Source organism: Solanum dulcamara, chromosome 6, assembly GCF_947179165.1.
Source record: "Solanum dulcamara chromosome 6, daSolDulc1.2, whole genome shotgun sequence".
Classification (NCBI taxonomy): domain Eukaryota; kingdom Viridiplantae; phylum Streptophyta; class Magnoliopsida; order Solanales; family Solanaceae; genus Solanum; species Solanum dulcamara.
Genome location: NC_077242.1, coordinates 45,691,595 through 45,718,465, shown reverse-complemented (window position 1 = coordinate 45,718,465; position 26,871 = coordinate 45,691,595). Strand labels below are relative to the sequence as shown.

Below are 26,871 nucleotides of genomic sequence, written 5' to 3'. Positions count from 1 at the left end.
ATTTTTTTAAAAAAAATTTAAAGTTTAAGAGATAATGATTGTGGAAAACAATATACAGAGACTAGGACGGTAGGACCCATGCATTTAACCTATGTGGGATTCTAAGATTTGATGCACACTAGAGCTGGGCATCTGGAGCATGTAGTAGGTGAACATAGGGTAGTCTAACATCAGGGATGAATTTGATTGTGATACCATACTATGAAAATAAACCTTGGACCTAACTCTATCCCAAAAAGCTAGTTCACCAATAATAGACGCTAACAAAGTGAATTTTTGTATCATTGAAGTAGAAATGGGTCAACACAGGAAGCTCCTAATGACATTTGATGACCTAACCTTATTGGTCTAAGGACCAATGTTATCAAAAGCAAAAAGTGCAAAAAAGCTCTAAGGTTTGTTGGGGGCCTTAAAGTGCGAAGCTCAAATAATGCGAAGCGCAAATAAGGCGTGAGCTTTAATGAAAAAAGGCTCCAAGGTAATAAGAAAAAAGCCCAAATATATATGTTTAGTCCAAGACTAATATTTTTTTTTTGATAAAGGTAACTTGTATTATGAACAAAAGAATACCCAAAGGATGTTCTAGTAATACTTACATCCAAAAGTTGCAAAAGAAAGAAAAAACTCCTATGTAGGTCATAAGTAATCTAAAATACTGGGAATATCCCTCTACATCTTGAGGATATTCATGTTTACACCAAAAAAAGAAAAGAACCATACAATTTAGCTTCAACTTCTGCATAGAGCAGCTGTTGTTTTTAAAACATCTCTGGTTCCTCTCCATCCATATAGTCTACCAAATGCAGGTAGGGACAATCTTCCATCTCTCCTTATGTCCTGACTAATTCCCATCTCTGTTCCAGCAAGCTAGAGCTTCTTTGATGTTCCTTGGCATAGTCCAACTGATGCCCCTTAAATTGATGAAAATCTGCCACAACTTCACAGTCTCTCTACAATGTAGGAAGAGATGGTTTATTGTCTCGACCTCACATTCACAAAACCAACACCTGGAGCAGATTTGCAAACCTCTTTTTATGAGGTTGTGTTGAGTGAGTGCAGCCTGTTTGGCTAGCAGCCAAGTGAAACATGCTATCTTGAATGGTATCTTGACTTTCCAAATCATCTTCCAAGGCCATCCACCTATGAGTACCTGGTCTTTGTGAGCTTCTATAGGCTGAGCCCACTGAAAATCTGCCTTGCTTATCTGAATACCAAAATAGATTGTCCTCATTTGCGCTTAGATCTTTGCACTGCCCAAGAATGTTGAGCAGCTCAACTACTCCATTGACCTCCCAATCATTTAAATGTCTTCTAAACCTGAGATCCCAGCGCTGATTATCTCTCACTTCTCTGATTGTAGCCTCTATTTGAAGGCTCAGATTGAACATTCTAGGGAACCTATTTCTCAAAGTCACCTGAGCCACCCATCTGTCTTCCCAGAATATTGTCCTTCCACCATTCCCTACCTTGATTTTGCATTTGTTAAAAAATTTTGCCCATAGATTTCTGATGGATCTCCATACTCCAGAGCCATAAGGTTGTGTGGGCATACTGGTGATCCACAAATTCTCCATTCCAAACCTAGCCTTTATTGTTTCCTTCCAGAGAACTTGTTCTTGTGAGGAAAATCTCCATAGCCACTTCATAAGTAAGCTTTGATTCTGGATTTTCAGATTCCTAATCCCCAAACCTCCTTCCTTTTTGCTGAGAATAACTTGGTCCCACTTTACCTGATGGAATTTGTGATTATTAGGATCACAATTTCCTTGCCACAAAAAATTCCTCCTAATCGCATCCATTCTGTCAATCACATTTGCAGGCATAGGGAAAACAGACATCATATATGTAGGTAGAGCATCTAGCACACTGTTGATGAGTGCGACTCTACCTCCCAAAGACAAATATTGACTTTTTCAGTTCACCAACTTCTTCTCACACTTCTCTAGGAGGCTGTTCCAAATACCTTTTGACCTGCTCTTGTCACCCAAGGGCATGCCAAGATATGTTGTGGGAAGCTCCCCTACCTTTCCCCCTAGTATATTTGCTAATAGGCTAATCCTAGGCACTTCATTGATAGGGTAGATGAAACTCTTTCCCCAGTTGATGTGTAGGCCTGAGATGGCTTCAAAAAGGGTCGGGATTACTCTCAGATACTCTAGTTGAGAGCTATCTGCATCACAAAATATCAATGTGTCATCAGCATATTGTAAGTGGGAGATGGCCAAACCCTGTCTGTCATTCATGTTAGCATTGAAACCTCTTATCCATCCTCTTGTTTGAGCTGTTCTGAGCATGTCATTTAGGCCCTCCATAGCCAAGATAAAGAGGAAAGGGGATAAAGGGTCTCCTTGTCTCAGTCCTCTCTCTGATGAGAAGAAACCAGATGGGGAGCCATTTACCAAAACGGAGAACTTCACAGTTGTAGTGCATAATTTGATCCAGTTTAACCATTTCTCTCCAAAACCCATGTTTTCCAGGAACTTCCAGAGAAAGCCCCAATTTAGGTGGCCGTAGGCTTTTTCACTATCCAATTTGCATAAAATGCCTGACACCTTACTGATCTTTCTCTCCTCCACACATTCATTTGCAATCAGAATTGTATCCATAATCTGCCTACCTTTTATGATGGCCATTTGTTGGGTATCCACCAGATTATAGACCACTTTCTTGAGTCTCTCAGTCAAAACTTTTGAAATGATCTTATAAATGCTCCCTATTAAACTAAAACTAATAGGTCTGAAATCCTTCTACTCCTTAGCCCCTATCTTTTTTGGAATCAATGCTATGAAGGTAGCATTGAAACTTCTTTCAAAAAAACCATGGTCATGGAAGTTTTGGACAGCTACAACTACATCTTTTCTAACTACATCCCAACATGTAATGAAAAAAGCCATGGTGAACCCATCAGGGCCTGGATCTTTCTCCCTAGCACATGCCATAACACAATCCTTTATTTCATTCTCACTAAATTGACTCTGCAGCATGATATTGTCAACTTCACTAATCCTCTTCCCATTTCTAGCAATGAACTAAGGCCTCCATCTTTCTGTCTCAGAGTAAAGATTCTGGTAGAAATTTATGATTTCTTCTTTGATTATTGCTGGTTCTTCTGTGCACACTCCATTAACATAAATCTTATCAATGTTGTTGTATCTCCTGTGGCTTTTTGCAATCCTATGAAAGAACTTAGTGTTCCTGTCCCCCTCGTTTAACCACAAAGCTCTGGATCTTTGTCTCCAAGCTTCTTCCTCTCTCTTTGCATTGTCTTCAAATTCAACTATGAGAACTGCTCTTAAATAGGACTCATCATCTGTGAGTTGCCTTTGGTCTTGTATCCTCTCTAAGTCAGCCAGTTGATTGAGGATGCTCTGTTTCTGTAATCCTAGGTTCCCCTGTCTTCTTCTGCTCCACTCTTTGAGTTTACCTTTCCAGTATTTTAATTTACTTGCTAAGATAAAATCAGGTTTCCCCCTTAAAGTGTTGGAGTCCCACCAAATCTTCACCATCTCCTTAAAATTTTCTGTTTGAAGCCACCAATTCTCAAACTTGAAATAGGAGTTTGACCTCTCCCAGTTACCACATTCCAATATCAGAGGGCAGTGATCTGAGGTGACCCTTTGTAATGTTGACTGTTTAATGTTCCTGAAAGCATTCTCCCATTCCTCAGAAATCAAAAATCTATCCAATCTAGTTGCAGAATCATGACCTTCTCCTTTCTTCCATGTGAAACCATCTCCTGCTAGTTGTAGATCAACTAGCTCTGCATCTTCAATAAAATCTGAGAAGTCCATCATGACCTTATTAAATCTGGTGCTATTTCGTTTCTCTGAGGGGAATCTGACTGTATTGAAATCCCCCCCAACCACCCAATGTCCTGAAAAAAGACCTCTCACCGAGGACAATTCCCACCATACCTCCTCTCTCTCCTCTCTGTTGTTTGGGGCATAGACTCCAGACATGTGCCAGCTGAAGTCCAGTAATTTACCTGTGAATTTGCAAGTAACACAATATGCACCTGTGTCACATACTTCCCCCTCCTAAACCCTGCTGTCCCACATAAGTATGATTCCCCCTCTTGTACCACTTGCTTCTAATTGAGCATATTTTACCCATCTTGGCCCATAAATCTCTCACATGTTGTTAATATCCCCTTGCAATTTAGTTTCCTGGAAACAAAATACATCAGCCGTCCAATTTTGTATGAGGCATTTAATCACCAGCCTTTTCCTGACATCATTTAGTCCCCTCACATTCCATGAGACTATGTTAACCTTCATGAGATGGCTCGATGTTACATCCCCCCCTACTTCTTGTGCCAAAGCTATAAAATTTTGTTCCCACTTCCAGATTGTTTAATTCCTTTGAGACTTTCGATTTTGGTGTCATCAGCATTAGAGCCTTTGTTGCTTCATTTGAGCTTTGCCTTTTCCCATCTATCTTCATAAGTAATTCCTCCGCGAGTTCTTCACATCCATTAAAGTGAATCCCAAATTCCTTTCCCAGGTTAATGATGTTCTCTCGAACCCATAGAGGGATTGTAGGATCATATGTTGTTTCAAAGTTTTCTGGTAATTCGGCGGCGTTTAAAGGAATGGCTTCCTCAACATTCAAAACTCCCACTTCTTTGTTTACTTGTTCTGCATGATTTTCAAGTTCTAATCCACTGTCCAGTTGAATGATTGACATAGCATCATCATCCCTGTGATTCTCGTCCTGAAGCTCTTGACCCAGCCCTGCTCCCTCACTTTGTAAATCCCTTGGTACGATTTCAAAAATATTTTCTCCACTGATGTGTTGAGAGGTCTGCGCTTCTTTCTACTGATTTGCTAGTATTTCATCGACAAAAGGGTCTGCTGGGCCTTTTGCATTTTTCCCCTCCCCTTTTTTAGAGCCGAAATGGGTCACTGGATCATGGCCCAAATTTCCCCAGCCCAAATTTCCCCTCTTCTCATTTAATCTGTCTGCACGTGCTACCACACGTGTATCAAGGTCCCCTTTCCCTTGCACTTTGTTATAAATCAAAAGAGTTGCTGGGTCAGGCCCATAAGATTTATTTTTTTCAGACCGAAAGCCCACTTACGGAACAATAGTATCGTTGGGGTCGATACACAAATCACCTTAAATCTAAGAAGCCGAGTCGGTACTTCTGTGGCCCATTTCTTCATTCAGGTTTTTTTTATTTATTTAAACAAACCTGAGCCTCCCACGTGACTGACACGTGTTCTTTTATTAGATTCTGCTCCAGCTGTTGAAGTGCCCACGTGCCCAAAAGCCTGTGTTGGCGTGAAATCAGTCGAAATATTGCTAGGTTTCTCAGATATAGGTATATGACCTCTATTACCCATTGGTCTGAAGGTGTCCTCTTTTCTGATCATCTTTCTCCTTCTCACGGCTGTCGGAATCTCACACCAAATCGGTATTTTGAAAATATAACCGTTACTTTCTATCTCTACCTTTCTTGGAACTTCTGCTCCGTCACCCCTAACTTTGATTCTGGCCCACCGCAGGTGATATTTGAGAGTTGTTTCCTCTGTTTCAATCCAGCCCCCATACATCTCTCCGATCTGCTTGAAAGTGGTTTGCGACCACAAGTGTAGAGGCGAAGCGTAAATACGGATCCATACCCAGCTTCTTGTCACCTCTTCCGGCCAGCATCCAACAGTGGGGGACCACCATTCCAGCGATAATATGGATTTCTTCCATCTCCACTCACCATTGGTGACATGCTCTGCTTCCTTTCTAGATGGAAGCTCGAACAGAAACTGGGAGTCATTCATAACATATACATTGATTCCATGAGATGACTTCCACATACTGCTAACCCATCTCCGTACTTCATTCAGAGTTGGCGTTTCTTGGCTAAGGTCCAGAAATTTCCCCACAATACATCTGCCAAGCACATCCTCTTCTGAAACTGTAGAGTTTCCAGGGAAGTTGATTTTGCAGTTGGTGATCTCCGGTGTCAAAGCTTTTATTGCTTCTGATGGCTTCAGCAAAAGAAGATTTGACCTGATGTTTTCTAATAACTGCTGTTTTCTCACCCCTTTCTGGACCCCAATGAACTTTGTAATTTTCTGAGCTATTGCCAACCATCCAGCCTTCAATGTAGTCTCAGGTGTAATAATAACTGATCTGTTCCCCCCCGTAATGCAATGAAACTGATATACCTACCATGCTCATTGTATTTATGAGTGCAAAAGAGTTCAGTAATGAGGTCCTTCGTTTTCCATCTCCTAACTGTCATTCTTTGCTCCTTTGAGGTTTCCATAAAAACTTGACTAGCCATCTTATGACTTTAAGACTTAAAGTTACTTTCCTCTTTAAATTCTTGCTGCGCTCAGTCCGTTCAAACCATGTTTCTGACCTGGAACTGGACTTAGAGATGTCAAAAGATTTAAATTCAGCTTGGAAGAAAATCCTTTCTTCACCCATGTTACAATCTGAACACAGAACAAAGAACTTGAAATATCAATTGTTTAGTGTCGCCTTTTAAGAAGAGATCATTGGCAAGGAAAAGCATGCCTTAGAATCTTGATGACGACACTGAAGCTAACATTAAGCGAGGTGAAGCGCTCAACATGTTTTTAGCCTCGCTTTAGGGCTTAAGCGCGACTTTGACAACACTGCTAAGGACCCTCTATGATGAGTTTGCTCCACTCTCTGGGATTTTTGGAAATGAAATACATTTTTCCTATGTATGAATCCTAGATGATTTGCACAGCCTTTGCACATGCAAAAGCTTGGAAGTGGGTGACTTCTTGATGAGATCGTGTACATTTCCTTTCAATAGAATGTCTGAGGCATACTTTTGTTACGAAATAACAATGCTTGATCTAGTCTGAGCAACCTCCATACCTAAAAAGTACTTTAGTCTATTGGGATCTTTAGTCCGAAAGTGTTGAAAGAGATGTTTTACCATCCTGATTATTGCCGGTATAATGAAATTGTCAACAATAACCACCATATAAATAGACAGATTTGGCGTAGAATGTTGATAAAACATAGAGTGATCAGTTTTACTACGAGTTCATGCCAAACTCTTGAATTATTATTAGATTGGTGCTATCGACATACGAAGCTACTAGACTCCCTCTGAGAAACAAAATTAGGTGATTACTCCATATAAACTTCATCCTCAATGTGATTGTGGAGAAAAATGTTCTTGTGGAGATTGTGAAACATTAGCAAAAGAATTTATTACCAGAAATATGATCAAACGCGTTGGAGTCCATGACACACAGTCTAAGGGTATAAGACTGTTAAACCCAAGCAAAAGAGTTACCAGGAACAAAAGTCTGAGTCTGAGCAACTAAGGCTACTTGTGGAGATGTCTTCTTAATTGCTCAATACGGAAGGAATTGATTTTATTCTTCCTTAAATCATTCGGCCATCTAGTTTACCAAACATAGCTGAAGTATACACTACATATACACTCAGTTGTATATTGTGTGTACACGTATGTATTTATATGTATAGGTATGTATAAATATATATTATATGTATAGGTATGTATATTATATGCATATGTACGTAATTATATGTATATAAGTATAAAGTATACACTAATTATACACTGTGTACATATTTTGTAAACTGGATGGCCCTAAGGTATTGGGCTGTAATTTTCTCTAAACAAAACCCCGAATTACATCCGGTGTCAGTATAAGCAACATGAGCATTCTTGGACAATCTACCCATGCAGAGAATAACATACTTCGCTAAAAAAATTATTGAAAGGCTGGAACACTGCACAAACAGATCAGAAAATTTTCCGGAAAAATGAATAGTGATTGAAACTTGAAGAAAATGGTATGCTGGGCTCGAAATCATGGGACAATCCCAACCAAAAATAGAACTTCTCCAAAAAGTTGCTGGAAACTGCCTCCCGTGCTGAAGCGTGTGTTAGACGCGCCAGTGGCATCTGAACTTTGCCAAGCACATGAGGTTACATCGTTGGGGGTTCTACTGGAGCAGTTTTCTGGGGTTTGGTCACCAGATCTTGCTGGACCTTGACTACTGGCAGAGAAGGATATGGCACAGGGAAGATTTAAAAGTCACAGGAAGGAATGCATGGTGATTGACTTTCCTATTCCTGAGGTTTCTTACGGTCGCTCTAATACCATGTTAAAAATAAAAACACGAGAAATAATATTAAGATGTGTTAACTACATTATTACACTAAGCCCTATTAATACAAAGTACATTATAATCCTTTTCCTTGTAGGGCACTAGCATTAATACTCTAACTAGCGTTATAGGATAGAATTATTTGTTTGACTTGCTTCTATTCTCCATAGTATTAATGCGCTTTGACTTCTGATTTCTGTTATTTCTGTTATTATTTATTACTTTCTATGCTTTGATTACTCAATTTTACCTGTGACGCTTTCATTATTTATTTAATCGTTATTTGTTATTAGTCTTTATTTATTTGTATTTATTTGTTATCTATTCGTTATTTGTTTGTTGTTTTTCTCATAAAGCTTTTAATTTTCTATTCTTATCTAACATTTTTTATGCATTTATGCTTTTACTGAGCCGAGGGTCTCCAGGAAACAGCCGTCCTACCTTGGTAGGAGTAAGGTCTGCGTACATTCTACCCTCCCCAGACCCCATGTTGTGGGATTTCACTGGGTTGTTGTTGTTGTTGTTGTTGTTGCTTCTATTCTCCATAGTATATTCATTTAGTAGTTTATTTAATTTTGGTGTTTTATGTGCAGCTAGATATTCCTGCTCAGTATCCTTGTCTTCTTCATATAGCAATGTGCTCAGCTCTTTGCAATGAGTCTGTTATACAATACAACCCAGATAAGAGGATTTATGAGAAGATTGGTGAATCAACTGAAGTTGCCCTCCGTTTGCTGGCAGAAAAAGTTAGTCTGGACTTTGGATTGTGTGTAGCTTCTTTATTTATTCCTCCTATCCAATTTGTATGATTTTTCTTTTTATTTTGTAGAAGTCCCAAGTGTTTAACATTGTTCTACTGATAACATTATTTCATAAGGCCATACAATTCTTAAGCTTTATAATTTATCTAATTCTTCAAACTTAAAATAATTTGATTATTCCTATCAATCTAGCTATGCTTCACAATTACTTGTATAATAAGTCAAATTAACACGTCAAATTCTGATTGGTCTATGAAAAAGGGACAGCAGAGGAAGCATTTGTTTAGTATATGTACATATTACATGCACGTAAGTTGATTATGTGACTGATAATCGATGTAACTCTATGCTTATTCTCTTATCTATTATTGTCAGATTGGTCTTCCTGGTTTTGATACAATGCCCTCTGCTTTAAATATGTTAAGCAAGCATGAGCGGGCCTCTTATTGTAATCGCTATTGGGAAAGCCAATTTAAAAAGGTGAGGTATGTTTCCAATTTATTTATTTTGTGCTGGGGATAATCAAAATCTAAGACTTGCTTTCACATTCTTATGGATTTTCAAACTAACTTGCTTTTGCTGAAACATGAAAAAATATCATGTTTGAGCTATCAATATAGGAGTGTTTTTCATGTTGCTGAACACATTTGGAATCATGTTTGTCTTACTCAAGTGTTCCAGATGATTTCCCCAATTGGTTTGTAGTAAAATGTTGCTTCCCATTGAGATGATAGTAACTCCCTTTTATGAAATGCTGACAACACAGTCAAATGTTTGCAATATTTTTTGGTGAAAAATACGGTGAATGTAATTATTTTCACCATTTGGATCCTCACATTCGTTAAAGACATCATGCATCAACTGTTTTTTCTTGTTTTAGACGCCTTAGGAATTTTTAATGAAAACAAAAGGCTAAGAGGAATTCTAGGTAAAGATTGTTACAAGTAAAACAATCTAAAAGAGCATTACGGTGCACGAAGCTTCTGCTATGCACGGGTCTGGAGAAAAGCTGGACGACCTATAGAGTAAAACAGTTATTGCAATTTTTGCAAATTCCAAGTAGTCCATAATATTAGGGCCCCAAAACGTGAAAGATCTTGAACAACCTACGCGGGCCACCCTTAGATTTGTTAGCTGATTCCGTATAGATTGTAAGTTTGTTTCCTTTAATCAGTTAGAGGCTGTATGGATTGGCTCATTTTAAGTGCTTTTGGCTTTAAGATCTTTTTCTACTTTTTGTGGTGTTTGGGAAAGATAAACGTGCTTTTAAGCACTTACTTTTAGGCCAAAAAAGTACAAAAATAAGCTAAAAGCTAAAAGTTGGGTATTCCCAACTTATGACTTTTAGCTTTTACTAGCTTATTAGTTATTTTAAAAAAGAAACACCCTCTTCGTTCAGTATTGAACATAATTCTGCCAAGCAAGAATTGCAACTGTTACATGAATACAGAACTTGTCCCTTTTTGGGCTTGGCTACTGTGCGATCTTTGCTGTTTATAGAAGCATGCCAGGGTCCTATAAACTATTTATCTTTAGATTTTCTTGAATTTCTCACCCTTTTCCCCTTTCTCTTGGCTCCAAACACTTGCTGCTCTACAGTCCTGATGATTGCATTGTTTATCTGCACTTGAAGAAACCATGAAAGGCTAATTTTAGAGTGTTTAGAATCAATACTTTTCAATTTCCTTCTCCTGGAAATCAAGTTGCTTTATTAATTTGTTTGATTATATGCTTTGACAAATGAAAAACATTTCCTTCTCAAAAAAAAAAGAAAAAGAATTTAAACACCAGATTTACTGCTATGCATGTCATTATATTCATCTTTACTTATTCCATAACTTGCAGGTTTCTTTATTGGAATTTTCACGTGATCGCAAAATGATGAGTGTGCTTTGTAGCCGGAAGCAGATGGAGATAATGTTCTCAAAAGGAGCTCCAGAAAGCATACTTTCAAGATGTACCAATATACTGTGTAATGATGATGGTTCTACGGTCCCTCTTTCTGCACATATTAGAGCTCAGTTGGAAGCAAAATATAATAGGTTAGGGCTGTTCTTTTCTTGTGATGGTTGTATTTTTTCTACAAGTCTTCCACGTGCGTGAATGGGATATTTTAATCCAGATAGTTCAGATTGGAAACCTGTATTTTCTTCTTCTTTTTTTGAATAGGTAAGTTAAAATTATATTAAAAATAGAGCAACCTAACACTCAAATGGTCCAAGGCATAACATCTGTTAGGGATCCTTCATTACAAAAAGACGGAACCCATTGGCTGCCCCTTAAAGTTGGCACCAACTTTCACTTTAGACACCTCAAGTAGACCTTTTTCATTTTAAACACCTCAAATAGTGCTCCACTGTGTCGTTTTGACACGAGAAAGCTTTTCATCAGATAGTCTTTAGTTCTTTTTGTAGGCCGGACATCTTTTTCCTAAAAAGTCCTCACATGGTCAGTGAATGCCCAAGTATACCTATAAAAAAGAAATGCACGGCAGCTTTTGAAGAGAAAATACACTTCCTGTTGACTTGGCAAATTGTGTATGCTGCATCCATTCGTAGCACGTGAGAAGTGTGTTTTTTTCCGGTAATTTCTTTGCATTCTTCTGCTTCTTCACTTTTTATCCCTACTACTTACTCCATCTTCCACCCTAAAAATCTTAATGGAAAACCTTACAAAACATGGAAATACAAAACAAAAAAAACTCACACTAATGAAAAACTTTATAAGAACATGAAAGACCAAAATACAAAAAATTGAAAGAAAAATAAAAGATATCATTTTTGTCGGAACCTCGCTGGAAAATCACTATCGGTAAAACAGTCCTCCAAACCAAATCTAAAGCGGAAAAGAAAAAGAAAAAAGAAAAAAGAAAAAAGAAATAAAATCTAATGAAACCAAAAAAAAAAGTGGAAGAAGAACAAAGGGAGAATGTCGGGAAAAAAAAGGGGTGGGGTGAGGTAAGTTGAGGTGGGGTGTAGAAAATAGGTTATTTTTGTTGAAAATTAGTTTTTTCTTTTTTTTTTTCTTCCTTATAATTTATTTTTTAAATTATTACTTTACTCTCAAATGCCACATGTCCTCTTTTAATTAGTCATCATGCCATGTCATCCGCTAGTGTATTACACAAACTTGGGTAATTTTAGTTGATTGTCAAAAAAGTGTCAAAAATGACACAATGAGACCCTACTACAAGGGTTTAAAATGAAGGCCTACTGAGGTGTATAAGTGAATGTTGATGCCTACTTTAAGGGGTTGCCGATGGGTTCCGCATTGCAAAAAACAAAAAGGATGGACTCCTGCTAGCATGCTATTTTCATCCTTTACATCCTGTAGATTACATTAAAAAGCCAACAGCCATAAACATCTGTCCTTCAGTTTTTGTACAGTATCTGCCTTCCCTTCGAAACATCTGGCATTCTTTTCCTTCCATATTACTGTACAGACACAAGCAGGCACCATGTTCCATATCTTCCTCAATGGTTTTCTGATGTCCTTGTAAGCCCAGCAGTTAACTCTTTAACTGTGTATGGCATGAGAAATATCATCCTGAATAAGCCGGAGTAAAATGACCAAATCTGGTTGGCAATTGCGCAATGCAAAGAGAGGTGATTGAGCTTTCCACCTTGCTATCACATATAAAGCACCTGCTGCATAACATCATTCTCCTTCTCCGTAGGTTGCAGTGAGTGAGGCATGCGTCATGAGTGAACAGCCACATACAACCTTTATTATTACATATACTTTGTGAAGTTTTGGATTTTACTCATCTAAAAAAGGTATGATAGTTGTGGAGGGTATTCTTTTTGATAATCGAGAAATCTTCAAGGTCCAGTGGCGCACTGTTCAAAACTCAGTGGATAATGAGCCCACCTCTTCACCCTTCTCCACTTAAATACCATACTTTTGTCACGTGATGCGCGTAATCTCACATCACACACAACATTCTTACCACTTAGACCAAAGCTTGGGGGCTTGATATATATGGACAATTTTTTTTGATCAAGTAAGGTTTTCATTGATAATATAACAAGGCCAACTTGTCCATATACTATAAGAGATATGCCAAAAAGGAGACCCACAAAATATGGTTCTCTCCAAACGACACCCAATCCTCTATACAAACAAGAACTACATGGGTGCACCAAAAGAAAATAAGAGATCGAAAAATACTCCTCAATTGAGCAAAGTTCACCTCCAGCCCTTCAAAAGCTTTCCTATTTCTCTCTTTCCAAATGATCCATATTAGAGCTAGAGGAGTAACATTCCATGCCTTGTGCTTTTTTCACCTAGCTCTACTCTTCCAACTAATCATCAACTCCTTCACTGATCTTGGCATTACCGAGTGACGCCAAGCCACGTAAACATATCCCCTCCCATAACCTCATGGCTAATTTGCAATATAATAAAATATGATTCGCATCCTCACATCGCTTACAACGAACACACTCCTCTGTTTAGCCTTACAACCGTCCCAAGGTATCATTTCTAATACATTGGTGGGGCAGGCTTAGACACATTGAGTACATCCTATACACATATCATAAATCTTTACTGAAAGTGACATTGGGTCTATATGTTTTTGAATGTTATAATTTTTCGATCTAGTAAACTTAGAAACAAATTATATATTTATATACCAAATGAATCAATGAATTATCATAATTTTCTAATCAACCCCTTTCTGGATTGGTTTATTAGATATGAGAGAGGCCAAAATACTTTGATTTCTTGTGTTTTGCAAACAAGATCATACCTTACGTAGTAAGCATATTAATTAAAATTGATTTCTCAATATTGGAATCTAGATGATTAATATAAATTATTCAACAAATTTGATTGTTTGATACGAGTTGAAATTCCATTACGGTAAATTTATGAAACAATAGCTAGTCCAATGGTTGTTCAGCGGCTGCAATAGCTATAACAAAAATTGAGAAAATGTCTCCATTTAATTGATGATTATAAAAAGAAAATCAGAAAATGTTGCAAAATATATATTAACCACATTCAATATAAGTTTAAGACACATAAGGTCTCTAACCATAGTTCGACTTGCCAGTCTCCTTACATAGGAAACACCAACTCATTTAGACAACCTTTTGCTTCCCAAGGTTCTTTGATGTAAAACTTACCCTCTCCAGCAGCTAGCCACGTGAAGAAGCACACCTCTATCGACACCATAGGTATCCATACCTCACCATATGGAAAAATATCCTCCACCCTTACCAGAAGCTTCTCATAGAAGGACTTGAATGAAAACACTTTGTTATTCCCTAACTCCTGTCTACTCAAATCTTCGGGTTTGTCAACTGCTCTCATTGCTTTTGGAGTAAATTTAGCAATCTCTGATGCTCGGTCACCTCCTAGTCCAGGAAACTCCTCTTGAACCTCAAATCTCAAAAAGTTCCATCCCCTTGTGTCCTCCTAACTTGCTGAACTGATAATTCCCTTTGGCATGAAATCATATACAATACGGGGAATTTATCCTTAAGCACCAAAATTCCACACCACTTTTACCCTGAAAAAACCAACTTACCACTTTTACCATGAAAAAACCCAACTTTGCTCCCCTTTCAACCCTAAAAGTAATGTTATCATTGAAAACATCCCACCCTTCATTATATTCCTTCACACACCACACCCGAAAGGCTTAGTGATCACTTTTGTTCTCTATCCCCCTTCCATTTCAACATGTTTTCCCACTATCATCCCTCTCCATAAAGCTTCTCCCTTAACCCCAAATCTCTACAATCTTTTACCCAAAAGAGCTTTATTGAAAGTCTTCAAGTTTTTAACCCCAAGTCCTCCCCACCATTTAGGGGATGTCACATATTACCATCGAACTAAGTGAAACTTCTTTGCTCCGTTCGCCGCATCACAAAGAAAATCTCTTTGCAGCCTCCATCTTACCTATAACTTGGGAAGGTGCGTTGAATATGGACATGTAATATGTAGGGATACGCGATAACGTGCTCTTTATAAGCACTTCCTTGCCTCTTTTAGATAAGTATCTTTCTGCCACCCTACAATGTCTTCTCTACCCTCTGAATTACCGTATTCCAAATGATGAGATCCTTGTTCGACGCGGCAGAGGAAATCCTAGGTAGGTAGTGGGGAGAGCCCCTACCCTGCACTACAAGACATGGGAAAGCATGTCAATATTATCCACTTCACCAACGAGTATGATCTCACATTTACTAAGGTTGATATAAGCCTTGAAACCACTTGGAATCAAGTTAACACTTGTCCAAGATAGTCCGGCTTGATCCCATCAACATCACAAACATATAGTTGGTATATCTAAGTGATTTCTTCCCATATGCCTAAACCTTGGTGGATAGAATTACTTGGTACTTATATAGGTGAGAGGTACGGGTTACTTAAGGGAATAGTTGAGGTGTGTGCAAGTTGGCCGTCACACCAGCGCCTCAAAAATATGTTTACCTCTCTGCAAGTGTTAAATATTATGAGGATAGGATATGAGAGGTATCTAGGAGTTAAATATTATGTTAGGTTGCTTTGTGTGGTGCCTTGGGTGGGTAAATTAATAACTTTAGCAGGCACAGATCTTAGATGGAAGGACATATCTTTTGTAGTGATTTTTCTTTGTCTTGTGATGGGGAATGTTAGATATTCTCTACTCCAATGAATGTTTTCCTTTCTATGTGAATTTTATACTAACGCACCAAAGTTGTAATCCAAACGGAGGCAATTCTAAGTGAATTCTTTTAGACTACTTAGACTACCTAAGTCTTGGTGGATTATGTTATCTATTACATGTGTTAGGTAGTAGGCGTTTGGTGGATTATTCATGTCGACATTAGTTGGCTAAAATGGCAGTGATATCTAAATAGAATTCTACTAAGACACCAACTAATAAACAGATCATTTGAGCCTTATGGCCCTTGTTAATTGTTAAGCTTCTTTTAGAACATGTTACAAGAGCTTCGAGATTTCATAATATGTAATTACTTAGTGTAGACATTGAACAACCTTTTACATGTATTTCTTTGATTAAGGGGTATTCTAGTTTTTTTACTTCAATTACTTCGTATAAGTTCTAACAGAATTCTGCTTCTCTGAGATTGCAAGCTTCTCATTGTTACAACAAAATACCCGGTATAGTCCCATAAGTGGGGTTTGGGGAGGGTGGGTGTATGCAGGCCTTATCTCCTACATTGCTCGGACTCTTCAAAAATGTCAATGGGTACGTGTCGAATTCTCCAAAAGTAATGTATTTTTGGAGAATCCGACACGAGTGCAACATCAAAAGTAAAGAGTCGACACAACTTAGCTTACCCATACTTTTGTGGGATAGAAGGGAGATTGTTTCCAAAAGACCCTTGACTCAAGGAAATCGTTTTCGAAAGATGGTTTGAAAGGAAAACAAGGGTCAATGCTACGATGAAAATGTTGGAGAAAAGAAAGCACTGGCAATACAAACTTATGACAGGCAGAATACAAGAAACGACAATAGTAATAAAATTGAAAAATAAGATAATGCTAGCATAATTGTGACAATGTTGGTAAGGGAACCTATAAATGCTCTAGAACCCCGCTCCACAACTGTGGAGAGAGAAAACACTCTACTATCTACTAATCGTCTATCCTAATCCTCGTCTTTCATGGTCTCCTCTCTAGGGTTATTCCTTGGTGAGCTAAAGATGTGTCATGTCTAGTCTAATTTCCCAGTTCTTCCTTGATTTACCCCCACCTCTTATCAAACCTATCACTACCAATCTCTCGCACGTCCTCACTAGGGCGTCTGTGCTCTTCCTCAGCACATGGCAGAACCATCTTAGTCTCTCTTTCCACGTTTTTCCACCATGACTGTTTTTCCCTACTTGCCCAGTATATCTTCATTCTAGTCTTGTGTCTTCTAGTATGTGCACATGTCCTTCTAAGTATCCTCATTTTGCTATCTTCATTTTCTGAATGTGCGAGTCTACATGCAAGTTATTGACCGGCCAAAACTCCACCTCGTATAACATAGTCGGTCTAATAGCCACTCTATAGAACTTATCTTTAAGTCTTGCTGATACATTTTTACCATATAGGACACAGGATGTGAGCATCCATTTCATCCACCTCCCTACGGTATTTTACATCCTCATCGATTTCTCTATTTCCTTCACATTGTTGTGTAGGAAAAAATGTGACTTAATTAGGTTCAATAGGTTCTATTACTTTCGGTATTGCCATTGCTATGATTGTTGCAGATATTATATGTTGAGATGGAATCTGCCAATCCATATTAGAGATGGTGATATCGATGTTTCAGAGAAACTTGAGATTTTTTTTTTATAGCCTTGTTGTGTTGCTTTTGTTGTGTTACCATCTGGTAGGTCCTCTAGATGCATGGTTGTACATATTTCTACCTTTAAGCTTTTTAGACGTGTCAAAGGGTTTTTGTACCTATTTGAAAATATGCTGCATTAGTTCATATTTAAGGATATTTAGGTGATGCATAATTGTTTTCCCTTCCAGTTTTGCAGGAAAAGAAACTCTTAGATGCTTAGCTCTAGCCTTGAAAAGAATGCCTACGGGTCAACAATCGCTCTCCTTTGATCATGAAAATGACCTTACGTTTATTGGGTTGGTATGCTCTCGCTTCTATATGCCTTACTTTTGTATGTTAAAAGTATTACAACTCTTTTGATTTGTTTATTTACTTTTTTGCATGATTTATGGAATACTAACTTAAAAGAATCAATCAAATAAAATGATAATTGGAGATTTTTTCAAGCAAATGTTCATTACTTTAGTCCATTATTTCAACTATAAACTTGAAATGAAGAATTTGCAATTTGGAGAATCGATTTTAGGTGTTTGATTTCAACCAAATACTCATTTTTCAACATCAAATACTTCCTTTTTTCCAATTACAACCAAGTTTTGTCCAACGCCTATTATTGGAATGAGTTGGTGATGGATAATTTGTGATTTCTGATAAAGGAGAATCACTTGGTTACCTTTCTCCATGCGGTGGCCAAAACTCAGATAGATTACTTACTCCTTATGAAGGATGATAAAGGCCTTTGTAAGGAGTGCACGGTTATCTTGAGTGAGAATTTTACTACCCAACATAAGCTCTTGGTGATGGGACTTGGATATTTTGAGGGAGGGGAAGAAGAAGACATTGTATGACCAATCGAGGATCAAATCGGGTGGCTTTACCCCTACCCAAGCTTGGGAGATAGGGGAGAGGTTGACGTCGATGGGGGCTTGGGAGATTAATAGGGATGCGAACAACATGTGATAGGACGACTAGATGCATTAGGGAAGCAACTAGATGTAGTAGGGGTTTCAAGGGGTAACTTTGGTGGTCAACAACAGGATTGATGGTGGAATGGAGAAGTTCAAGGCAAAGTGGAAGTAAAGAAGAGTGTTTATGCAAAGTTGGTGGAAAGTCGGATGAATTAAGAAAGGTAAGGGGGAAAAAAGAAGACAAAGTTGACGGTTATGGCGACAAGAACGACAACTTTTGAGTCCTTGTATGTCAATCTAGGGGACAAAGGTCAAAGTTGTACAGGCTCGCCAAGGCACGAGAGAGGAAAGCTCTAGACCAGGATCAAGTGTGAAGTACATCAAAGACGAGGAAGGTAAAGTACTAGTGGAAGAGGCACTCATTAGATGAAGATGACAAGCATACATTCATAAACTTTTGAACAAAGAAAAAGACAGAGACATTATGTAGGGTGATTTGGAGCACTAAGAGAGACGTTAGGATTTTGGATATTGTAGGTGTATTAAGGTTGAGAATTTAAGGGTACTATTCATATGATGAAAATGGTAAAAACCACCTATTAGATGATATTTTAGTGGAGTTTTGGGAGAGTATAGGCAGGGAAGGCATTGTGTGGTTGACTGGATTGTTTAAAACGGCTAAAATGGCCAAAGATTAAAGGTGGAGTACAATGATTCCATTACAAAAGAACAAGGTGATATCCAAAATTGCAACAATTACAAGGGTATCAAGCTGCTAAGCAATACTATTAAAGTTTGGGAAAGGGTGGTGAAGATACGGGTAAGGAAGGGTGTGTCCATTTTCGATAACCAATTCAGATTCATGTCGGGGTGATAACCTACAGAAGTCATTCATCTTTTGAGGAGATTGGCAGAGAAGTATAAGGAAAAGAAGATGGACTTAAATATGATGTTTATTGACCTAGAAAAAGCCTATGACAAAGTCTCGAGGGAAGTTCTATGGAGATGCCTTGAAGCAAGAGGTTTTTTGGCGGCTTATATTAGGGTGATGAAAGACATGTATGATGGATTCAAGACTCAGGTAAAGACAGTGTGAGAAGGCTCAGAGCACTTCTAAGTTGAGGTAGATTTGCACCAAGGATCAACACTTGGCCCGTTTCTATTTACCTTGATGATGGATATATTGACGATATATTCAAGGTGAGGTACTGTTAGACCCCCAAGTTCGGACTTAGGCGTATGGTGGGCGAGGGCAGTGTCAAGGGCTTGTACATTGCCCCTTGACACGGGCCTATGCGGCTGTGGCAAGCAATGTGCGGGGTTGCATGCCGATGGCATGGTGTGCAACTAAGTCAAGGCGCTTGGGTGATGGCAGGCAGCTTGGCGAATGGCATGCGCGAGACTGGGGCATGGCACCAGGCGCAGGTATGCGCGAGACAGGCGCATGGCATCGGCATGCGTGAGACAGGCGCATTGCACCAGACAGACATGTGCGAGACAGGCGCATGGCGTCAGGCGGACAAGCGCATGGCGTCAGGCGGACAAGCGCATGGCACCAGGTGGGCATGCACATGGCACCAGACGGGCATGCGCGTGATAGGCACATGGCACCGGGCGGGCATGCGTGCAGGCAATGGGGTTGGCATCGGCAGACATGCGTGTTGGCATATGCGTGCTGAGGCCAAGGCAGAAAGACATGGCAAGCGTTGGCATGGCATTGGTGAGGCCAAGGTAGATGGACATGGCAAGGCGTTGGCATGGTGTTGACACGGTGATGGTATGGCATTGGCGCAAAGGCATGAGGCGAGGATCAGGCTGAAGCATGCGCGAGGCACATGCGACCGTTGGCAGTTTTCTGAAGACTTCGCCCATGAGTCCGAAAATTAAGGGCACGTCTCCTAACATGTTTTCCCATGATCCCATGTAATGTTGACACATGACCATGCACGTCCCTCACCTTATAGTTATGTAAACTGCCCGTGGCAGCTTGTATATATATAGGCATAGTTGGCTAAGGCAAGTAGCAAGAGTTTGTGAGCCTTTCCAAATACGTGAGGTCCTTTGTAAAATCTGAGTTAGAGATTAATAAAGGTTGGGCAATTTCCTATAACGCTACGTGTTGTTTTGTATGTGTTTGTCATGAAATTATACGAAGTGTCAAACGTGAGAGAGTGTTGTGAGGCTGAAGTTGGGTGCGACGCCGACTGCCTAGTGAGGGCGACTTTGAGAAAAAAAATCACCCCCGTTACAACTGGTATCAGAGCATACGTTACTCGATGACTGGCGTAGGCAACGCGAAGGATAGAGTGGATGCCCGAAAAAACTCATGGGAATGGATGAGAATGACGATGAGGCGACGTCTATGGTGAGTCGTATTCATGCGTTAAACACAGAACTTGCTCGGTTTCGTGAAATTATGTCCATAAAAACTGCGTTGTATGATGAATTCTGTAGTGAAACTTTGGCTCAGATCGAGGATCTGAAAAAGGCTAACGAAACCTTAAACTTGGAAGTGACGGTTCTGAGGAGAGCGATGGCTACTAGTCCTAACGGAGGCCACAAATTAGAACGTTCCAAGGTAAAAATTCCTGAACCTAAGGCCTTTATAGGTTCAAGATCGGCGAAGGAGTTGGAGAATTTCCTTTGGGATATGGAGTAGTATTTCACTACTGCCCGTATCTTGGAGTCTGACAAGTTAAACATCACCATGATGTATTTGACGGGTGATGCTAAACTTTGGTGGAGGACAAGAGATGCGGACGACGTGAGTGCTGGATGGCCAAGGATTGATTCTTGGGCCAAACTGAAGGAGATGAGGGACCAATTTTTTCCTAGCAATGCGTCATGGATTGCTAGAGATCGGTTGAAGAGATTAAGGCAAATGGGTTCCATAAGGGACTATATCAAAGAATTCACTTCTTTGATGCTGGATATTCAGAACATGTCTGATGAAGACAAGTTACACAACTTCATTTCAGGAATGCAAGCATGGGCCCAAAATGAACTACGGAGGCAGAACGTGAAGGACCTCCCTAGTGCTATTGCGATGGCTGATTCGTTGGTCGATTTTTGCTCACTTCGTGTTCCTTATGAAAATCCTACTTCTTCTGAGTCAAAGAAGAAGACTGAAAAGAAGGGGGATTGAAAGAAGGAAGGGCGGAAAGAGAATGTTGACAAAGGGAAGGTTGTTGCGGATGCTGGAAGTTCGAGAAACAAAAATTCAGCAAACGCTAAGGGTTGCTGGACTTGTGGAGGAAGTCATTTGGCCAGAAACTGCCCGAATCGTGAACAGGTGAACGCGATGATTGCAGGAGGAGCAAAGACGAATGAGGAAGGTGGAGTGGTTGTTGCCTTGGCGAACCCACTGGGTTTGCTCTTGAATAATAACATTTCATTAGTAAATGCAGTGGGGGAGTCTTCTAACAACCCTCATTCTCCATTACTGCACATAGAAATGAAGGTGGATGATAAAGTGTTGGTATCAATGGTTGACATCGGAGCTATGCACACTTTTGTTAATGTGAAATTTGCTGCGAAGTTTGGACTAAGATTGACGAAGAGTCCGAACTACATGAAGACTGTGAATCAAGTGGCCCAATTGATAGAAGGGATGGCGTATGATGTGAAGATCAGTGCTGGACCTTGGGTGGGGAAACATAGTCTGATGGTGATTCCATTGGGGGATTTTGACATGATCCTCGAAATCGATTTCTTGCGAAGGAACTGTTTTGTTCCTATGCCTCACCTGGACGGAGTGATGGTTATGCAAGAGAAGATGGCTGGCTTCATCAAAGCTGTTCATCCTTATGGCGAGGCTGAGAAATTGGGTAAGTATAAGAGCCCTATCATTTCTGTTATGTCGGTAGAGAAAGGCTGGAAGAAAGGTGAGGATACCTTCCTTGCTGCTTTGGTGGAAGTAAAACCTGATTTGAAGATCGATGTGCCTGAGTGTGTGGCACATGTTTTAGGGGAGTTCAAAGATGTGATGCCTCCAGAACCCCTTTAAGACATTGCCACCTAGAAGGGACATTGACCATAAGATCGAGTTGCTGCCGAGTTCAGTTGCTCCAGCACAAGCTCCTTATTGGATGGCTCCCAAGGAGTTGGCTGAGTTGCGAAAACAATTGAATGAATTGTTAGATGCAGCTCTGATTCAGCCATCAAAGGCTCCCTATGGTGCTCCTGCTTTATTCCAAAGAAAGCAGGATGGGACGATGAGGATGTGCGTGGATTACCGGGCGTTGAACAAGGTAACAGTGAAGAAAAAATACCTTGTTCCGTTGGTGCAGGATCTTATGGACAGGTTGTGCAAGGCGAGCTGGTTCACAAAGCTGGATCTTAGGTCTAGTTACTGACAGGTTCGGATAGCGGAGGGGTATGAGTCTTAGACAACTTGTGTCACTAGATATGCCTCATACGAGTTTCTTGTCATGCCGTGTGGGCTAACCAATGCCCCGACTACTTTCTGCAATTCAATGAACAATGTCTTATTTGAGTACCTTGATGAGTTTGTAGTAGTGTACTTAGACAACATTGTTATTTATAGTTGCTCGCTGGATGAACACATTGGCCATTTGAGAAAGGTATTGTTTCGATTGCGGGAGTACCAACTCTATGTAAAAATGGAGAAGTGTGCTCAACAAGAAATCAAATTTCTTGGGCACTTGGTGAGTCAGAATCAAGTGCGGATGGACCCAAAGAAGGTGCAAGCTATTATGCATTGGCAGGCGCCAAGGAGTGTGAAGGACTTAAGGTCTTTCCTTGGTTTAGCAAACTACTACCGCAAATTCATTGTTGGATATTCAAAGAAGGCTGTGTTTCCTTGACAGATTTGTTGAAGAAGGATGTAGTATGGGCGTGGTCTAAAAAATGTGATAGTGCGTTCAAAGTGTTGAAGGAGGCCATTGCTTCAGAACCCATACTAAGGCTGCCAGATTTTGAATTGTCGTTCGAAGTTCATACAAACGCTTCGGACAAGGCTGTGGGAGGCGTGTTGGTGCAAGAAGGTCCCCCCGTGGCCTCTGAAAGTAGAAAGTTGAATGAAGCAGAACAACGATACTCTACTCACGAGAAGGACATGGTCGCTGTGGTGCATTGCCTGTAGACGTGGCGTGTGTATCTGCTGGGAACAAAGTTCGTGGTGAGGACGGACAATGTTGCAAATGCATACTTCAAAACACAACGAAAATTGAGTCCCAAGCAGGCCCATTGGCAAGAGTTCTTGGCAGAGTATGACTTCATGTAGGAGCATAAGCCAGGAAGATACAACCAAGTTGCCGATGCCTTGATTAGAAAAGAGGTATTTGCTGCTTTGCATTCAATTTCTTGATTGGAGTCTGATTTTGTTGATAAAATTAGACTATGTGCTGCCAATGATTCATTATATGTTAAGTTAATGAGTTAAGTCAAAGAAGGGACAGTGCGGAGGTACTGGATCGAGGACAATCTACTCCATTTCAAGGGGGGGAGAATCGTCATACCTCAAGGTGGTGATCTGCAGAAAGCACTAATGAAAGAGGCGCAATTATGGCAGTTCAACAAGCAATTAGAGGACTACCTGAAATCAACCTCGACGAGGACGTCGAGTTCAACTGGTGGTGGTGGTTTGTTAGATCCCCAAGTTCGGACTTAGGCATATGGTGGGCGAGGGCAGTGTCAAGGGCTTGTACATTGCCCTTTGGCATGGGCCTATGCGGCTGTGGCAAGCAATGTGCGGGGTTGTATGTCGATGGCATGGTGTGCAGCTAAGTCAAGGTGCTTGGGTGATGGCAGGCAGCTTGGCGAATGGTATGCGCGAGATAGGCTCATGGCATCAGGTGGGCATGCGCGAGACAGGCGCATGGCACCAAGCAGACATGCGCGAGACAAGCGCATGGCGTCAGGTGGACAGATGCATGGCACCGGGCGGGCATGCGTGCAGGCAATGAGGTTGGCATCGGCAGACATGCGTGTTGGCATGAGCGTGCTGAGGCCAAGGCAGAGGGACATGACAAGCGTTGGCATGGCATTGGCGAGGCCAAGGCAAATGGACATAGCAAGGCGTTGTCATGGTGTAGGCATGGTGATTGGCGCAAAGGCATAAGGCGAGGCATGTGAGCGAGGCATGCACACTACACATGCTGAGGAGTCACGCACGAGGCACATGCGACTGTTGATAGTTTTCTGAAGACTTCGCCCATGAGTCCGAAAATTAAGGGCACGTCTCCTAGCATGTTTTCCCATGATCCCATGTAATGCTGGCACATGACCATGCACGTCCCTCCCCTTGTAGTGCTGTAAACTGCCCGTGGCAGCTTGTATATATATAGGCATAGTTGGCTAAGGCAAGTAGCAAGATTTTGTGAGCCTTTCCAAATACGTGAGGTCCTTTGTAAAATCTGAATGAGAGATTAATAAAGGTTGGGCAATTGCCTATAACGCTACGTGTTGTTTTGTTTGTGTTTGTCACGAAATTATACTAAGTGTCAAACGTGAGAGAGTGTTGTGAGGCTGAAGTTGGGTGCAACGCCGACTGCCCAAGCGAGGGCGACTTTGAGAAAAAAAATCACCCCCTGTTACAGGTACCATGATGTATGTTATTTGCTAATGACGTAATATTGATTGATGAGACTTATGACGGAGTTAACGCTAGGTTGGACGTGTGGAGGCAAACTGTAGACTCTAAAGAGTTCAAGTTGAGCGGAACCAAAACATAGTATTTGGATTGCAAATTCAATGATGTAATGCATGAGGCAAGCGCATAAGTGAGACTTGATCACACATTGTTCCCAAGAGAGAGTTTTGGGTATCTTGGATCTTTGATCCAAGGAAATGGGAGATTGACGATGATGTCACACATCGTATTGGTATGACGCGGATGAAACTGAGAATCGCTTTCAAAGTCTTGTGTGATAAAAAGGTACCACCAAAATATAAAGGTAAGTTGAGAGTGGTGTTTAGACCGGTTATGGTGTATATGGTGGACTCTTGGCTAGTCAAGAACTCCTATATTCAGAAGGTGCATATTGGGAAAATAAGGATGCTGAGATGGATTTGTGGACATATTAGGAGCAATAAGATTAGGAATGAGGATATCCGAGACAAGGTGGGAGTGACCTACTTGATGGACAAGATGATAGAAGGGGGACTGAGATGATTTGGACTTGTGAATAGCAGATGGACAAATGTCTCACTGAGGAGGTGTGAGATGATTATAGTGAGTTTTGAGGCACATGTCTTTGTACTTCGGTGCCTACATCAAAGTGCCACCTAAGTGAGGCAAAATGCCTACGCTTTGTTACATATAGTGTGAAGGTCTGTGTGTCTCAAAGGCATCTTTAAGAGCATGCACCTGGAGTTGTTTTATCTCTAGTCAGGTTTTATGTTTTTGTCCAGGTTATTTATTAGTAGGGTTGTTCAAGGTTGCAATATAAATCTGGATAACAACAACAACAACAACAACAACAAACCCAGTATAATCTCATAAATCTGGATATGGGAAGGAAAAGGATCATTTGGCAGTCTACTTCTTTGGTATTGCTTGATGCGTATGCTTTGAAATAAGGAGTAGTGATTGACAAGGAAGCAAACTTTCTTCTATTATGTAGGAAATAGGTTTTCTTGCATTAACTCTCACAGGGAAATAAACATCATTGAAGGACTAGCTCTTTCAGATACTCGGAGATTAGGAAGCTTAGTCTTATTTGTGGATGCTCTGCCACTACTAATACATTCCATTTTGTCCTTCTTCAAACTTTGTTTTTGGTCATTCAAAAGCACTCTCACCCAAACTTTTGAAGATAACAAGTTCACCTTAATATAATAGAATTGATGCAGATGATTCATATAGTTGAACCCTAGTCATTCGAAATAGACACATGGTACTTCTATTATTACTCTTTTTGGATGATATTTAGCAGCTGAAACATTGATGCTGTAGATTTACATCCAAGAAGCCTTTTCATACTGTGCATGCATGTCCCTACCATAATGCATATGATTTTTAATACATCTAAGTGGTTGCTCCGAACCTCCCACGACCAGATATAAGTCAGTTCTTTGATGGAAAATAAGTTGTTCCCATAGTTTACTTGTCCATGGAATAACTTAAATGTTATCCACTTAAGTGGTTCTCATTTTAATATTGACCATATGATTATGTACCTACTCTTATATTTGCGTAATTAAAGGTTGGGATGCTTGATCCACCAAGGGATGAAGTAAGGAATGCCATCCTTTCATGTATGAATGCGGGCATACGTGTAATCGTTGTTACTGGGGATAACAAGGTAAAATGAATAGTCCTGTGATAATGAATATCTCAGTCTGCAATTATCTGGTCTGGACCCAATTTAATTTCTACATAATTTTAGACAACCGCAGAATCTTTGTGCCAAAAAATTGGTGCCTTTGATCACTTGGGAGATTTTACTGGGTTTTCTTATACTGCCTCTGAGTTTGAAGAACTCCCGGCATTGCAGAAATCAGTGGCATTACAACGAATGACAATTTTATCCAGGTAATATCTTTGCTTCTTATTGTTACTGGATCCCTCTTAAATTATTTAGTTTATGTCTATAAAACTTATTGACTCCTGGTTTCCAACATATCCTTTTGTCATTTATAATGGTTAATTTCCATGTTCTTAGGGTCGAACCATCCCACAAAAGGATGCTGGTTGAAGCATTACAGAATCAAAATGAAGTGGTACCTTTCCCCTCTTTTGGTTGTTGCTTTTGATCTTTCCTCAAGTTAGTTTGTGCTTTCACAATTCTTTTGTTTATACTAGAAAGGAACC

At 40.1% G+C, this 26,871-nt stretch overlaps 1 protein-coding gene across 2 annotated transcripts in view; it reads left to right on the top strand.

Annotated features, from left to right (window-relative positions):
• The window catches only part of LOC129891112 (calcium-transporting ATPase 3, endoplasmic reticulum-type), a 104,233-nt gene that overhangs the window by 46,002 nt on the left and 31,360 nt on the right, over positions 1-26,871 (top strand). For both annotated transcript variants that reach the window (XM_055966370.1, XM_055966369.1), the window contains exons 17-23: positions 8,721-8,873; positions 9,264-9,368; positions 10,734-10,930; positions 17,376-17,487; positions 26,264-26,362; positions 26,447-26,592; positions 26,723-26,780. In XM_055966370.1, coding sequence (XP_055822345.1) covers positions 8,721-8,873; positions 9,264-9,368; positions 10,734-10,930; positions 17,376-17,487; positions 26,264-26,362; positions 26,447-26,592; positions 26,723-26,780 — 870 coding nt within the window. The remainder of the gene's footprint in view (positions 1-8,720; positions 8,874-9,263; positions 9,369-10,733; positions 10,931-17,375; positions 17,488-26,263; positions 26,363-26,446; positions 26,593-26,722; positions 26,781-26,871) is intronic.